This window comes from Peromyscus californicus, unplaced genomic scaffold, assembly GCF_007827085.1.
Source record: "Peromyscus californicus insignis strain IS unplaced genomic scaffold, ASM782708v3 Scaffold_12__1_contigs__length_115047231, whole genome shotgun sequence".
Taxonomy (NCBI): domain Eukaryota; kingdom Metazoa; phylum Chordata; class Mammalia; order Rodentia; family Cricetidae; genus Peromyscus; species Peromyscus californicus.
Genome location: NW_026294413.1, coordinates 86,396,372 through 86,412,862, shown reverse-complemented (window position 1 = coordinate 86,412,862; position 16,491 = coordinate 86,396,372). Strand labels below are relative to the sequence as shown.

Genomic DNA, 16,491 nt, shown 5'->3' with positions numbered 1-16,491 from the left:
CTGTTAAATCTTGGCCTTGGCACATATCACTTGAAATTTATAAAGTTTCTCTGTCCTTCTCTTTCCTGTTCTTCAAGTTTTTAATATTAGCACCTTTGTAGACACCTGGAAATGGAAGCCGCCATTTCCATAGCCTCTTGCATAAATACGTGTACGGGTACCACTCTCCCCCAGTAAGGTCAAACAAAGACTGAGTCTGTTAGGCTGGTCCCATCCCTGGTAAGTACTTCACTGAGGCCCCAGCTCAGTGGCTTTCTCCCCTGACCATGCTGGTGTGGCCTCTCTTTCTAGGTACCTCATCAACTTTCTTCTGGACGCCACTGTAGGCATGCTTCTCATTTATGTGGGCGTACGCGCTGTCAGTGTCTTGGTGGAGTGGCAGCAGTGGGAATCTCTGCGGTTTGGAGAATATGGTAATGTCCGTGGACACTGGGGAGAGCATGTTGGGGACGACTGTGGAGCTCTGCAATCTGCAAGGTTGGGAGCTGCTGACTGTCTTCCTGTGTAAACAGAAAGGGGTTTGTTTTAGGGTCTGAATATCACTTTCCTTGGGGGCAAGAAGGAAGTAAGTACTTCAAGGCCACGACACTCACTTTTGTAGGAGAGAAGGTGGCAGCAGCCAGGAGACAGCGCTTCCACCAGGGTCATTTGTGGTTCCACCTGCAGGACTGCCAAGCCACCTCGTTCTGCTGAGAGTCCCAAAGATCTCACCCCACCTGCCCGCCACGCTAGAGACGTGGCAGCAACTCTTGTTTGAGAGGTGGTCCGTCCATAGGGAGGTGGGAGCTTGTCCTTCTGCTACCCACTGTTTGCCCTGGCACTAGGTTACTCTGCTAACAGGAGAGCTCAAGTGGCAAGTACCGGAGTGTGCAGCCCTCCTGAGGTCAAGCTACCTTGCTTCTTCTAACTGTAGACTTGTCCCCCACCTAGCATGTGGATGTCTCAGTCACTCAGACGTGAGGTCATCACCATCCAGATACAAGGCTTCAGACCAGCAACTTTGTGGGTGCTGGCCTACCTTGTAAGACCCCCATGTCACATCCTGAGTAAGCAGCTGCTTTCAAGTCAGCTGTAAGCATGAGGAAGAGTTGAAGGTAGCACTGATAGGAGCTGCTAGCGCGGAGCTCCTCTCCCGGAACAGTGTTAGCAGAACTTCACCACAAGAGGGCACCAGGGCAAGCGTGAAGGTTGTGGGTGGAAGTCTGGATCCACATTCGCCTTTCCTTGTCAGGCCATCCAAACAACCCATGGCTCTGGGCCCAGAGACCTACTCACTTCTAGGTGGCTGAAGATCTCAGAGGGGCTGACAGTTTGAAAGGGCGCATGATTGGTGGAGCTGGCTGTGGAGTGCCTTGGGTATTTCTAGAAATCTTAAGTAATTGTTTGTCTTCAGTGAGGGAAGATGAGCTCAGGGGAGGGCTTTTCTTAGTCTGTTACTTGATGCTGATGAGTCACTGACTTAAGATAGTGCCCGACACAGCCTGTGCCGCAGGACTCAAGGGAGGGAAGGATTCTGAATGCCCGAGTCATGGAGCTCTCGGCTGGCAGGACAGAAGTGGGCCACAGCACGTGGGGACCAATTCTACATCATTCTCATTTATAAAATGGACACCTGGAGGAGGGAAGTGACACACCCAGTCGGGGCGTGTTTAAGGGCTTCGTGTCCTCTGCACCAGGAGTCCTAACACCTTCCACCGCCTCCGTCAACACTGCTTGCATTGCGCCTTTGCTGTTGAGATCCCTTCTGGAGGGCAGAGCTGCCAGCCCCACCGTAGCTGACTGGTGATGATGTGGGTTCTCCACAGTCAACTGTTGACTGAGAACAGAGGTCAGGTCTGGTCCCGATAGACCAGGTGTGAGAGTACCACCCGTCCTGAAGCAAGTTTTGTCTGCCTACCCAAGGATGGAGAGAAAGGAAGGAGGCAGTGGCTGTGTGTGAGCCCTGTCCTCTTGGCCCAGTCCCTTAATTCAGTCACTGTTGTTGGGAACCAGTGTCTTCAAGCCGGGGTGTCTCCAGAGAAAATGTCCCTTTGCCAGAGACCATCCCAAGTCCTCCTTTCCTAGACTCCCCGCTTCCTGCTGCTCCGTGCTTGTTGATTGTTGTTGATTTCTGTTGCTGCTGTAACAGAGCAACACAGGCTTAGCGATAAGACAAGCCCATTGATTTAATCTCCAGTTCCTCCGGAAGTCCCACCCAGTTCTGCTGGATTAACAGGAGGGCATCAGTAGGTCATAAGGATGGTTGTTCTGTTGTCCTGCCCCGCCTCTAGTTCTGTCTGGGTCCCTTGGCTCATGATTCTCTCCCTCTGCTTTCAAAGCCAGTAGCGGAGTTCTTCTTATGGTATACCAGTCTGACCTACCTTGAAGGGCCCCTGTGATTACCCAGAGTGCACCTGGACACTCCAGATATTCCATTTAGGTCTGAATCACAACCTTAATTCCATTAACAGACAGCATTCCCCTTGGCTAGGTCACAGCACATATCATGGGTTCTAGAGGTTGGAAGGTGGACATCTTTGCAGGACCATTATTCTGCCTTCTGTACCTGTGAATTTACCTGTCCAGTTGAGGCAGGAACTCCATGTAGACCCCACAGCTCTCAGGTAAACAGAGAAGAGGGATTTACTTGAGAAGAGATAGCTTACTTGGTTCCAGAAGAGATCTTAGGACTTGGAAGGTAAGCCAGAGTTATTTGGTTTGAGGGGTGAATAGTTTCTGAGTGACTCGTGACATCTGTAGTCTGATGAGTGTGGTGATGCCGATGGAGGAGAGTGCTGGTGACGGAAGAGTCACGAGCCATGGTTACCTTTCGAGAGCTTTATTGGGGGGGGGGGGGGGAGACAGAGACAGAGACACCTCGCAGAGGGGGGAAAGTATGGAAGGAGAGAGTGTGGAAAAGAGAGGGCACAGAGGGCATGCCCGCTTTTTAGGCTGGGACACTGTCTCAGGCTAGTGACGTAATTAAGGAATAATCCTTACAGTGATATATTGTGTACCCCAATAAAGCTTACCTGGGGATCAGAGGACAGAGCCAGCCACTAAATTAGACATAGAGGTCAGGCGGTGGTGGCACACACCTTTAATTCTATCACTTGGGAGGCAGAGATCTGTCTGAATTTCTATGAGTTCAAGGTCACACTGGGCTACAGGAGAGAAACAGAGCCAGGCAGTGGTAACACATACCTTTAATCCCAGGAAGTAATATGGCAGGACACAGAAAGGTGTATAAGGCGTGAGGAAACAGAAACTCGCTATCTTGAAGCTGAGGATTTCCTAGAGGTAAGCTAGGGGCTAGCTTTTCTGCTTCTCTGATCTTTCAGCTAAGCTTTATTGGGGTACACAATATATCACCACAGATGAGCAAGCCTCTCATGCCCCATAAACAAGGTGATGTTCGGCAGCACTGTATATCATAGACTTTCCTGCCTGCGCCATCTAAATGCTCCCTTTCAGAAGCTTCTCAGCACAGATGTTTCTTTTTGGCCCCTACTCCTACAACTTAGCCTGAGGGAATAATTTACCAAAACAAACCAGTATCCCTGAGGTCATCCACTACAGTAGAAAGCAGGACACATGGCCATGCTTAGTAACCATATTTGTCCTGTAGAGACCAACTTCAGGGAGCTTTTGAAAAACTCTTGAGGGAACAGAAATAAGCAAACAAACTGTCCTGTGTACACTCAGTCCAGCTTCAGTGACCTGTGGCCTGGGCACACAGGAGAAGAGGGTGTGTGCGTGTGTCTGCCGGACACGGGTGCTCTTCCCCCCTCTTTGGTGGTTTTGGACATTTTTATTTTAGTATCAATAAACAAAGAGCAGTGGCCGCTCCTCTGTGCAGACAAACTCGGAAGGAGGGGGAAAAGCATGTCTCTTCCATCAGTGTCTCGCAGCTTACAAGCAAATGGAATGGATGTACACTCTGAGCGAGTGAGTGTCCTTGTTACAGTAAACAAATGGTGTCACTTGTCTGCTTACCTCCAGACACACCAGTTCCTTTCCAGACACTCCCCAGTGGTACTTCCTACATGGCCATCACCAACATTGCCTGAAAGTTTTAGCAAATAGTTTCTTCTCCTGTTTTTTCTCAGTGAGGTCAGGTGATTTACCAAAAGCATTGCAAAACTTGAATTAGCAGCTTAGCCAGGAGGATTGGTCCTTCTGAGGTGCTTTGCTGCAACTCAGATGCCCTGCCCCCTGCCCAGGGCAGAAGTAAATAGGAAGGCATTAGAACAGGCAGTTAGTGTGTTTCTGCCCGCTTCCTACCTTTCTCCTAGCATTGTCCAGAAAAGGAAACAGCACAGTCTGGTGTGTGTTCATGACAGCTGTGTAATGGCATTCACTTGCTTCCACTAGGTTCAGCTTGCAGGCCCAGGCAGGGCTTGGGGGCCTGCAGCATGAATGCCTGGGGTTGCTGTGGAAACAGAAGAATCAAATGAGAAGTTGGAGAGTTCTCTCCAGACCAGATTCTCTTTTCAGAGCCTCCCTGGAATGTTAATGTGCCCCTGTTTTGGTCAGTGTAGCGCAGGCTGCTATGGTTGAGTGTCCAGGACACAGCTGGGCACCCACTCTTTGAGGAGGCCTATCCTTAGGTTCTACATGCTGTTAGATCATCTTCTAGAGAGGCTGGGCCTCCACCCTTCATTGAATCCCTTTTTGAAGCATTCTAGAGGTACTTTGGGGCCCAAATGTCCCCCATTGTGGACTGTTGGGCCCTTCCCAATCATTTCTCAGCCACTGACAGACTCACAGACAAGCCTCAATCATAGCTGCTGGCCTCAGCCTGTTTCCACTCCTCCTTGTCTTGAGGGCTTCTGTTGTCTTTGTCCTGGCCAACGTTAATTAGGTTGTCCCCAAAATTAGTTTTTGTTTTAATTGTTTGAAAGAGTCCTGAAAAGCAGTAATTAACTTGTCATTCTTTTACATTAATTCAGTGGGAATCTGAGTTTCTCAATCAGGTTGATGTTCTTAGGACTGAGGACAGCAGGGGTGGTGGGTAATGGCCTAAGAAGTGGGTGGCAGAAAGGAGGAAAGTGGACAGAGAGGTTCATTACTGCATTTATGATTGCAGTGCCAGTCTCATGGTAGACAGAGAAAGGGAGGGATAGCGCCAGTCACTGGGGAAATCAGCTGTAGATAATAATAGTGCTCTTGCTTCACCAAGAGAGCCAACTAACTTTAGTGCCTCTTAACTCTATCCTAAAATTTTTTGAAAGAAAAACATTCTGGTGTGTCCAAATTAGGAATTCTGACTTTATTCAGAGCACTGCCTGTTTTAGGAATGAGGTGATTTGTAGAGCTTTAGGGACTCATGAAGTACCTTAGAGCCAGGGTTCTGGGATGCAGCCAGCGGTACAAGCTGCAAGGGGCTTGGGTGGTTGTTGTCCTACTCAGATCCTGGGCCCATGTGCCTAAGCACCTACCTGTCCCTGCAGGAGACCCTCTGCAGTGTGGGGCCTGGGTGGGGCAGTGTGCCCTTTACATCGTGATCATGATCTTTGAAAAGTCCGTGGTCTTCATCGTCCTGCTCATACTCCAGTGGAAAAAGGTTTGCCTCCTACCCCTGCTTCGGCAGCTCCCTGCTAAGCCAAGCAGCAGCATCCCGCATCCCCCCCAGCCCCAGCCCCAGCCCCAGCCTGCTTGTTTTTATTTTAGCTCCATGAGAGTCCTGGATTTGGTCTGATAGAGCAGCTATTTACAAGAGCACTAATTTGTCGTGCCTGTGCTGGGTGTCCACACACTTCATGTGAATACATGTCTTCTCTAGATTAGACCGTGGGTGTATGCGAACTTCATGGAAACACGCCCCTTCTGCTTTGTTCCTTGGTCTGGTTAGTCTTCAGACTTTGTAACTGACTGTGTCTACACTGGCAAATGTCCTTCACACGTGTGTCTGGGCTAGCTCGTTCAGCTGAAGCCATTGTGTGCCACAAGCAGTTTCTGAGGTCTCTGCCCACCTACATACTAATACCTGGGAGAGCCCATGGCTTTCCCAGCCCTGCCCTCTGCCCTCTGATCCCTGAGCTACCTAGATAAACCTATGCGACTCATTCCCATATAAAACAGCCAAGGAGCCTTCCAGAACATGTGGCTCAGATATTGGCTTTCCTTTGGTTTTATCTGTGGCTGAGTTTTTACCTTTTTTAAGAAACTAAGCCAGAATGTTCCTGAGCTGCTGTGCCCCAGAGATGATAGCTGTGTGGGATTTTTTCTGGTGAGTGGTCTAGCACATCATTGTCCAAATCTCTAATGATCACCCACTGAATTTCCTCCCTCTAAGCCCCTAAGGCACATGCCGACGCTGCTGCTCTGCAGGGCTTCAGGCTGTCCCTTCTGCTCCCTACTGGACGTGGGTCCGGCTTGGATCTGACGCAGTGGCCTCGAGTCCTCAACGAGGGGAAACTGCTAAAGTGCTAGAGGCCCACAGTGTCTGACGGGTTTCCCATCAGCATCCGATCTAGGGTCTGTGCAGCCATGGGTGTAAGGGGTTGTTTCCAGTGGCTGTTGGGAGTGTCTGCGTCTCTGTGCTGCCCCTGCGGTCTCCTCCTCACTGTGTCTGTTCTCTCTGCAGGTGGCCCTATTGAATCCAATTGAAAACCCAGACCTGAAGCTGGCCATCGTCATGCTGATAGTCCCCTTCTTTGTCAATGTCAGTGCCTTGTTGTGTGTTTACCCCAGTTTGTGCCCTGCCTTCAAGGGTTCTTGTTCAAAGCTCTGAGTGTGACACAAAAGTCACCTTCCAGCCCCCAGACCTTTCTGTGTGTAACCAGTTGCTACTTCCCATCCCATAACCAGCCTTGGAAATGGTGGGAGTCCTTGCTCAGAATACAGGTGCCCTCCCCAGGGCTCCTGTCTCAGAAGAAGGATCCTAGGAAGTAGGACTTACCTTCCCTGCTGGGCCACTTCCCACTGAAATACCCCAGATTATGTATGATAGTACCTTCTAGATCAGGATCATTTCACGTGTTCTCCAGATACTGATTGCTGAGGACAGATATCAGAGAAACTCATGAGCACAGTGGCCAGATGTGAGGAGCCTGTGGTGTGAGTGCCGAAGGAGTCGGGGGCTCCCTGAAGCAGCCGGCTGGGTGGCCACCTGTGAAGGACCCGTAAGGGCTCCAAGCTAGAAGTTAGAGGCCTTGGTTCTATGCCCAAAGCAGGCTACCTGGTTGGTGGTTTGTGTTTTGAGACAGGGTCTCTCTACCTAGCCCTAGCTGTCCTGGAACTCACTATGTAGACCAGGCTGTCCTTGAACTCACAGAGATCCACCCGCCTCTGGCTCCAAGTGCTGGGACCAAAGGTGTGCACCATCACACTTGGCCTCAGGCTGCCCATTATTTAACACAACAAAGACCCACAAGTGAACACAGCAGGAATTACCCTGCTGGTCTCTGATAATAAAAGCACAGCAAGGGAAATAGAGAGGTAATTCCTCTTGAATCTACTGGGAGATAGTCAGGGCTGAGTGAGGTTCTCCTTTCTTAGGACTATGGAGGGTGGCTAGCATCCCTCTGCTTTGCTCTGTCCTGGCTTACCCAGCGTAACCTGCACTCTTCCTTCCCACAGGCTTTCATGTTCTGGGTAGTAGACAATTTCCTCATGAGAAAGGGGAAGACGAAAGCCAAGCTAGAAGAAAGAGGAGCCAACCAGGACTCAAGGAATGGGAGCAAGGTTCGATACCGGAGGGCGGCATCCCATGAAGAGTCAGAGTCTGAGGTAGGAGCCTCCTTGACTCTCCCCAAGAGCCTCGCCATCAGACCTTTGGCTCCGGGGGGTCTCAGGTCTCATGCTTGCATCCCATCTTTGCATGCTGAGTCATAGTGGTAGTCGGAGGGGAGGATGAGCTGAAGAGTAGCCCAGGTCCCTCAGAGCCCAACGCTGCCACATGTACCTTCCCAGATCAAACAGATGCCGTATGTAGTCAGGGTGACTTGCCACACATAGTCCCTGTGGACTGGCAGTGGAGACAGCCAGGTAAGGCGAAATACACCTTATTCCAGGGAAGCATGGAGGTACCTAGAGCCCTGTCCTTCATCAACAAGCAGAGGAAGTGTTGGCTGCAAGCTTCTAAAATATAGGACCAGCTACATCTCACAGAGGTCTCCTCATCTCCTTCTGTCTGCTGGGGTCTAAATTCAAGGGCCTGGTGGTGTAAGGGAGCAGCACTCATGGACGAAGCCTGGGGCAGGAGTGGGTGTTCTAGCTGCTCTGCAGTGTGCATTGTGCCTTTGTGCCTCAGCAAGTCGAAGCTGGGTCGGCCTAAGGACACTCCCATAGTGCTGAGCACTGTGCTGACGATGGGAGCCGCAGAAGTGGCTGAGCTTAGCCACTTGGTGGTACGTGGCCTTAATCCTGCACTTGGACAGTAGACACACTCAGATCTCTGTGAGTTTGAGATCAGCCTGGTCTACATAGCAAGTTCCAGGCCAGCCAGGACTTTGTAGTGAGATCCTGTCTCCCCGCAAAAAAAGAAAGAAAGAAAAAGACTGGGATTGCTACCCCCCCTGAGACTTGAGGATGAGGAAGAGAAAATGCACAGATAGTCATCATCACACTTGTGTCCTGTAACTAAGCAACCCCCTGGAGAGCCCTGGGCAGTCTGGAGGGGGTTTTAGAAAGTGAATAGACTAGAGGGCAAGCCCACACCTCCAAGTTTGTGTTCATAGAATCTGGTTACAGGGCTTATCCCATCCTAAGGCCTGGCAGACATTTGCTGAGTGATAAATAGTGCGGCTCCTAGGCAGTCACAACCACACGGTTTGCCCTCTGGCGATAAAGTGAAGTGCACGTTGGCCAAAGCGGGGAGCCATCGAGTGATTCAGTCCACGGGAAGGCCGTTTGCCCCAGCCCTGGAGTGGGAGTTCACATCCCCCTGCCCTTAAACCTTCGCGAGGGCTGTTCTGATCTTCCATGGTTCTCAGGTGTGAGGCCAGCGGCTGTGGCAGGGATGAGCAGATTTGTCCTCGGTGTCTCAGCTGCATGGATGCGGAAAGCAAGTTTCCCTCTTCATCTTGAGAAGGGACAGTTGGCTCAGCAGCCCTTTTGGAACTGCATGCCTTATATGGTCCCTGGGATGATTTCATTCCCTTTTGGCCGATGCAGGACCCTGAGATTCCATGCACTCAGTTGGCTTTGATGATAGGATTTGGGTCTGGCTGGAAGTTGGATGAAGGCATGGGGAGGGGAGCATTGGTACATTGGCAGATGAGGGGTGGTGACTTTAATGCCAACACATCTCCCTGTGGAAGGAGGCCCTCCCCACAACCCCTTCTAAGAATGTGGGAGCCTCGAGGCCTCCCAGAAAGATAGGCACAGAAGCCCTGCACTGGTGTCTTAGGCTTTGCCTCTTCGCCGCCTCAGATCCTGATCTCAGCTGATGACGAAATGGAGGAGTCTGATGCCGAGGAGGACCTTCGTAGACTGACCCCCCTCAAACCTGTGAAGAAGAAGAAGCACCGCTTTGGGCTGCCTGTGTGACACACTCCCACGCTGCCAGTGACAGTCCTGGGCCCCAGCCCTGCAGCAGCGTCCCTTCCCTCCTCTCTCTACCCTCCTCTTCTACCTCCGCTCCTCTTGCTGTCTCTGCCCGCTCTCCGCCAGCCCGCCCCAGACTACTGTGACTGCAGAGAGGGAGGAGGACCGTGCCCGGGGGCTGTGGGCAGCTGGAGGTCCTGCTCATTGCACTACAAACACTGACCAAATATGCAAGCGAAGAGCTGTGTTTGTTGTCGTCGTCGACGTCCCTTGGGGTGTCGTGAGACCCTGTCCTGTGTCTGACCAGCAGGCGTGATGGAAGAAAACAGAGCACACATAGACTGTTGCGGGTCCTCGTGCTGAGGCTGGGGCCGTGTGGACATGTGACGTGCTTGGGGTTAACAGCCACGGGTTGACCCAAGTTGGAACAGGAATGCTTTCTTACTCAAAATGGCTTTTGTAACTCTTTATTTCTAAAGCCAGTTTTATGAGCTGTGACAGTGTTACTGTTTTTTGAGTATGTGTTTATTTCCTACAAAGTATCTATGGTCTAATGGGCAAACAGATTTTTAAGTCTTCCGTATGCTGTTTGACTTTTATATTTTTTAAGTTATATTTTCATACTACTGTATTTAAAACTCTTTTTAATCCCCAAAGAAATGGATTTGTTTGCCTTTCATGGGGTATGAGCTGATGGGAGGTGGGTAAAAGTCAGGAGTTTTTTTAGCCGGGAATATTGTTAGGTAACACCTGATGAGGAGGTGAAGGGTCCTGATGGGAAGGGTAGATAGCCTTTATCTGTGGTCAGAAATCCCGGAAGGGTAGATAGCCTTTATCTGTGGTCAGAAATCCACAGTGTGTTGAGGTCAGACCTGGGCAGGAGGCAGCTGTTCCGAATGGGTCTGTATGCTCCAGCGTGTGGGAGCAGAGCCAGGGCATACAAGCTGGCATGTCAGAGGCTTTGGTTAAACCTGACTGAGGAAGGAGCTCAAGAGTTAGACGTTTGTGTCCGGAGGACTCAAGACCACCAGGCTCCTCCTGCTGGTGTCCTGCCTCTCTCAGGGCCTCCGAATCTCAAATGAGAACATGGTCCCAGCCTCTGCTCCCAGTCCAGCAGCTCGAAGAGCCAACCTTTGCCTTGGTGCCTGTCACCAGCTGTCACCTGCTTGCTTGCTCAGCTGCCTGGCCAGAGATGCCTGTTGTCATGCCCTCCAAAGTTGTGAAGCGGCAGGGGCAGAGCAGCTTCCAGTGAGAGCTATGTCTTACTGTGTAGCTACTATGAGGTATTTCTAGACTATGGCTGCTCCTTGGTGGTTTCGCCTACTTCTCAGCCTGGCCACAGTTCACCTGGTGGTACAGGCTGACCTGGCCCTCTCTGCTGTAGAAGAGTGTCTGGCGGCTTGTCGTCCAGCACGCAGGCACAGTGGTAAGGAGCCCAAGGACACCCCACTACTTCATGGTGTGGCTGAGGCCTTAGGTGAGGCGAGCACAGAGGAGCCGACTCTCCTCAGATCCTTCTTCTAAACCTACGTAAGAATGTGTTTTGCTTAAGCATCCAGGATCTAAGTCTGCTTGTGGCATGTGAACCCAGCCTTTATCCAGAGTACCTGGGGCTGTCCTCTGCCACTTGAAGTCTTACTTGTCCTAGACAGAGGGTGTACTCTGGGGTGTCTCTCTCGGCTCATCTTCTCGTGCAAGCACCACCGAGAAGAGAGATTACCGTTGGACGCTTCACAGCCGGGTGAGGCAGAGGCCAGTGACCTGTGAAATGGATTGGTCAGGCCCTGAATTGTTCCTGTTTCCTATTTCCTTTCCAGCCTACAGCCCTGGTCATTCCCTTCCCCCTCTCTAGTGAGGATGCGCTCGGTGTTGTGAGGGAGTGCAACTGGAACTCCTGAGGGAGATGGTCAGCTCCTAGTGGCGTTGCTGATGTCATCCTCACGTCCCCTCCTGTCTCACTGTGCTAGAGATGACCGTCCTTCTGGAGCGCAGGGTTGGAACCTCATTTTCAGACTTGAGCGCCTAGAGTTTCCAAACCAGCCACAGAGGCGGGGGGAACAACCACTGCCAAGGATGGAAACTCCAGTTGCACAGGCCTCCCAGAGGTGATCTGTAAGGTCCTCACGGGGCCTGAGGGACAGAGGAAGTGAGGGTAGGTTCTTTGTGCACCCCAATTCTCTAGTCTCTGAGCTGCAGCTGTGGAGCTGGCTCAGCGGGAAAGGAGGTCCAGCGGGTATGTGATATTGGAGCCTGTGTGCAGGCTCGGGGTGGTTGCCCTTCCCCCTTTCCTGTGTGGATGTGTGCATGCACACATGCAGCATAAGCACAGACACTCACACCCTTCTGCATCCCTCAGGAGAGCCTCCAGTGGTCGCTGAGGCCTTCCTGTTACCGCGGTGCACTGCCCTACTGGAGTGGATGTAGAGGGCTCTGATCAGGATGTCTTCCTGAGCTGTCCTCCTTCCCTGGGATGAGTGTCCCCATCACTTGTTCCGAGGTGCCTTATGAGGTGGGACCTTCTATTGGCTGATGGCAAGACATCACCAGGCTAGGAAGAAAAACAGAAGTGGAATGCTGACGTAGCTATGGTGTGCTGCCAATCTGATTTGTCCAAATCGGTGTCTTGGCCAAGCTGCTCTCGGTGGAAGCTTGCAAGCCAAGGCGATGAATGAGTTTTTTGTAACTAACAGAAATAAACCGATGAGAGAGCTGATGTCTAACTCCAAGAGATGGTGGCTATTGTTTTATAATTTCATTTGGCTGTGGGTGAGACTTTGATAAAGGCAAGAGTGAACGGTGAGATCCTGCGTGGCAGTGTCTTCTCGGTCTGTGTACCGGAAGATGTGTGAGGTAAGAGTCTGTGGCCCCGCAGCCCTGGAGCATGTTGGTAGCCTCCTGCCTCAAACTTTAAATTGTGAACTCCCTGGCAACAAGGAGATACGAGCTCACCTCATTTCTCGTGCCTCTTTCCTCAGGGAAAACAAGAAAGCTCGAATCCAAGTTGTCACTTCCCTTTGGCAGTGCAGGCCCAGGGTCCCTGGAAGGAGCAGGCCCAGACTGTCCCTCCTGCCAGGCAGCGACCACCTTGTAGGATATGAGCTGGCTTAGATCAGTGGTTCTCAGCCCTCCTAATGCTGTGACCCCGGAACAGTTCCTCATGTTGTGGTGACCCCCCCAACCATAGAATTATTTTTGTTGCTATTTTATAACTAATTTTCCTACTGTTATGAATTGTAAATATCTGTTGTTTTGGGTGGTCTTCGGTGACCCCTGTAAAAGGGTGACCCCCCTCCCAAATGGGTCACGACTCCCAGGTTGAGAACCTCTGTCTTAAATGAAGCATCACTCAGCTTCCAGTGAGAGACTTGTTTGCAGTGAGGGACCTGTGGTCAGCCTTGCTTTGAGCACCCTGAGTTCTGAGTGGGTGAGTGGGTGGGTGGGTGGGTGGGTTGGTTGGTTGCCTGCTTTGGTTTTTAATGTTTCTTTCCATAGGATTTATTAGAAATCAGACCTGTGTGAAGGACACCATTCCCACTTCAGCTGCCTCTCCAGGGAGGTATTTAACCAGTGGTGTTGTGAGTCACAGAAACACATTTTTTAGACGAAAGGGAAGATGGTGTACAAAATGTAAACTGGTTTACAATAAAGTTCCACATCTTATTACATTTAAAAAAAGAAGGGAGAAGGAAACCATCACTTTTATGGCCGATGGTTGTGTGTCCTCTGGAACTGAACTAGCTCACTGGGCTGATAAACCTTCTAATGCATCGTGGCAGCTGTGGGGTCAAATCTGCAAGGAAAGAAACCAGACAGTCTCGCCTTCTTCCTTGCTGATGGGAGTCTAAGCCAGTTTACCTCCTGGGGAATGGGCTGTGTTTGAGAGAGAGGCAAACATCCCACATCCTTGTCCTTGAGGCCAGAACTAGACCGAGCTAGGTGTGGGCACTCTTCACGAGGCACGGCCTCGCCTCTCTTTGGAGTCATAGGCATTGCCCAGGGCAACACTTATCCCAAGCTAAACCTGGTAGTGCCTGCCCGTGTTGACCTGCCGGGAACCAGAGCCCAGGCTGAGGCTAGGGTGGAGTTTGAGGTACGACAGCCATGGAGTGACATTTAGGATCATTGTATGGTAGTGCCTGGTTGGATTTCATCTGCCTGGAGCTTTCAGGGGTAAGAATAATGTCCATTGTAGACTGGAGGGAACTGAGATAGGTCTAACAGAGACCGACCTCTGACCCACATCTACCACTGCCCCCCTCAGGCTTAGGGTCCCTGTGTGTGCTGAGGTGATCTTTCTCTGCAACGATGAGGCCATTAGGAATGCTGAAGGACTTTCCAAGGGAGCCTTGCCCTCTTCCTCACAGCTTAACAGCTGAAGGACTTTGCCCCTCTCCCCTAAGGTAGCAGTCAGCTGCCCAGTTCCCATCTTAGGCAGAAGCCTTCTCTAGACCTTCACCAGCAACCATGGTCTCCTGGTCCTTCCTGAGCCCATACCCTGCCTCTTTTTGCCCCTTTACTAAGTGTCTCAGGGCTGGGTGGAGGACCAGGGCATCAGCAAAACTGTGACATAGCAGCTCGCCAGGATCTCCTCAGCCTCTGAGTCTCCACTGTGAACCAGAGGTGGCTACTTACTGTGAGAAAATGCCTCCAAGCAACCGACAGGAAGTTTCTGCCCTACCAGTGTGCCGAGATGGAAAATGTATTTCCACTGGAATCCAGGGGTAGAAGAGAAAGACAGACAAGCTCAGAGCATCCACCCTGGTTCAGGGCCCTCCCTTTCCTCAGAGATTTCCCCTCCCACCCCATGCTGGGATGGGTTCTTATAGTCAGCCTGCCCAGACCGTCACACACATCCCAGGGTTCTCGTTCATAAACACAGTGTGTGGACACAGTGCCAGTACCTCCCACCTGCAAGGGAGCAGCTGTTCCCAAAAGCATGGGGTACCCCCAGCTGTCTACTTTCACCAGGGCTGCTGCCCATCATTTCCAAGAATAAACACCAGCTAGTAGCTGCGTGGATCTGAATCATCTGGGAGCTTCCAGAGGAGGGAGTGACTTCCCCGGGACAGACAAGCAGGTTATATAAGTTCCTGAGGGTTGGACTTCACACAGATCTCTTCCTGTGGCTACTGCCTGCCAGAGAGTTACCTACAGAGAACTTGCTTGGCATCTACCATGTCCGAGGTAAGAAGGCCCAGTGGGGGCCAGCTGGTGCCAAGGGAGTTGGGAAGGAGCAAGTCTGGACGCTAATTGGTGGTGTCCGCTTTGAACTAAAAGCCAAGCCTAAGCAGGGGCTCTGCAAGCCCTGTCAGAGAAGACACTCTGGGTCCCACCAGGCTCTGGTGAATGGCCTTGGTTGTCCCACAACTTGTTGTGAGGTGTTGGGGGAATACTTCCATAGAACTGTGTGTGCTTTTGTATGTGTATGAGGGAGCAGATTTTGATAGCTTAGTGTATCCGGTTATATACATTTGTAATCTGGAGGAAGGGTGAGGGAGGGTGGCTGTACCTATAGGTCACAGCGCTGTGTCCTTCTGTCTCCCTGGCAGGGTGTGTCTCTGGGCAGGCCCATGTTTCCCTGGGAGCCCAGCCCAGGCCGAGTGAGGGAAGCCCTGCACCTGCCTTCAGGGCTTAAGAAGGACTAAGACTTCAACCTCACAGGCGCCGGGGGTGGAGGGGAAGGGGAAGCAGAGTTTGGCTTTTTCAGCTCTACTGGGACAGAACAGCAAGGTTGTCCTTGCTGCTTGCTCCACGGCTGTCTACCCCATCTCCTTTCCAAACACAATAATAAAAAATACCAGTGTTTTTGGTTTGGGGAAAGCAGGACAGTCCTTATTGGACTCTTTGCTACCCAGTGAACAGGTCTTAGAACTCACCAGATTCCCTAGGGCTGCTCAGTCTTGAAAGTCCATCCTTTTCCCCTCTGCCCCTTGTGTCCAGTCCTGAATTTGGCCAGGCAAACAGGCCAGCATGAGGATGCAGTGGCCATCACCCCCAGGAGCTCTCTGTGGGCTAAGGTCAGATGTCCAAGTCAGACCAAGAGGGCAGGGGAACCTGCAGAGGCTGGGAAAGGAATGGGCTTTGAATTGACCGAGTTCAATGATCTACAAAGATGAACTCCTGCCAGAGTTGGAGGGGTTCGTCTCAAGGCCTCAAATTGTAAGGCTCTGGACTTTCCAAGGTTGGCACCTCTGAAGCCCCCATCAAGAAGAAGCGTCCCCCTGTGAAGGAAGAAGACCTGAAGGGAGCCCGAGGGAACTTGGCCAAGAACCAGGAGATCAAGTCTAAGACATACCAGGTCATGCGGGACTGTGGTGAGTGTATTCCGGGTCGTGCGGGACTGTGGCGAGTGTATTCCGGGTCGTGGGGGACTGTGGCGAGTGTATTCCGGGTCGTGGGGGACTGTGGCGAGTGTATTCTGGGTCGTGGGGGACTGTGGCGAGTGTATTCCGGGTCGTGGGGGTCTGTGGCGAGTGTATTCCGGGTCGTGCGGGACTGTGGCGAGTACTCCAGGGCACGTGGCAGGACTGCAAGCGTAAGCATCTCCCAGTGGTAGCTGAGAGGTGTTGAGAGTTTCTGGGTATAACAGGGGCTGGCCCCAGCATAGGGAGGGAGCCTTGCCCCTGAGAAACCCAGTGTAGGCCCCTGATTCCTCTCTTCCACCTCTTCTACCTACAGAGCAAGCTGGCTCTGCTGCCCCATCTGTATTCAGCCGCAACCGCACAGGCACCGAGACAGTCTTTGAGAAGCCCAAAGAGGGACCTGCCAAGAGCGTCTTTGGCTGAGAAGTGTGCACTGCACCACTCCACACACCTGGACACAGGAGCCTCTCCCACGAGCTCGTTCTTTTTTTTTTTTTTTTTTTTTTTTATAATGCTGGAGGATGACTTTTCCCTGCTGTCTCCGGAACCGTCCTGACTCCCCACAACCCTAGCCCTTCTTTACCATCACCTTGGAAACACCAATAAAGAGGTGCCCGAGTGGCTTCAACCTTGGGAAGGTGTCAGTTGGTCAGTGGCC

At 51.7% G+C, this 16,491-nt stretch overlaps 2 protein-coding genes across 5 annotated transcripts in view; both read left to right on the top strand.

Annotated features, from left to right (window-relative positions):
* Stimate (STIM activating enhancer) overlaps nt 1-12,197 on the top strand; it is a 57,487-nt gene extending 45,290 nt beyond the window's left edge. For 3 of the 4 annotated variants that reach the window (XM_052733736.1, XM_052733734.1, XM_052733733.1), the window contains 5 exons: nt 292-413; nt 5,433-5,545; nt 6,569-6,646; nt 7,564-7,713; nt 9,358-12,197. In XM_052733736.1, the coding sequence (XP_052589696.1) occupies nt 292-413; nt 5,433-5,545; nt 6,569-6,646; nt 7,564-7,713; nt 9,358-9,474 (580 nt within the window). In that variant the 3' untranslated portion in view covers nt 9,475-12,197. The remainder of the gene's footprint in view (nt 1-291; nt 414-5,432; nt 5,546-6,568; nt 6,647-7,563; nt 7,714-9,357) is intronic. The other variant, XM_052733735.1, reaches the window with a different exon arrangement.
* An 802-nt stretch (nt 12,198-12,999) lies between these two features.
* Mustn1 (musculoskeletal, embryonic nuclear protein 1) lies at nt 13,000-16,466 on the top strand. The gene is made up of 3 exons (XM_052733737.1): nt 13,000-14,655; nt 15,653-15,785; nt 16,150-16,466. Exons 1-3 carry the CDS (start codon nt 14,647-14,649, stop codon nt 16,254-16,256), a joined length of 249 nt encoding a protein of 82 aa, XP_052589697.1. The 5' UTR covers nt 13,000-14,646; the 3' UTR covers nt 16,257-16,466.
* The last annotated feature ends 25 nt before the right edge of the window (nt 16,467-16,491 follow it).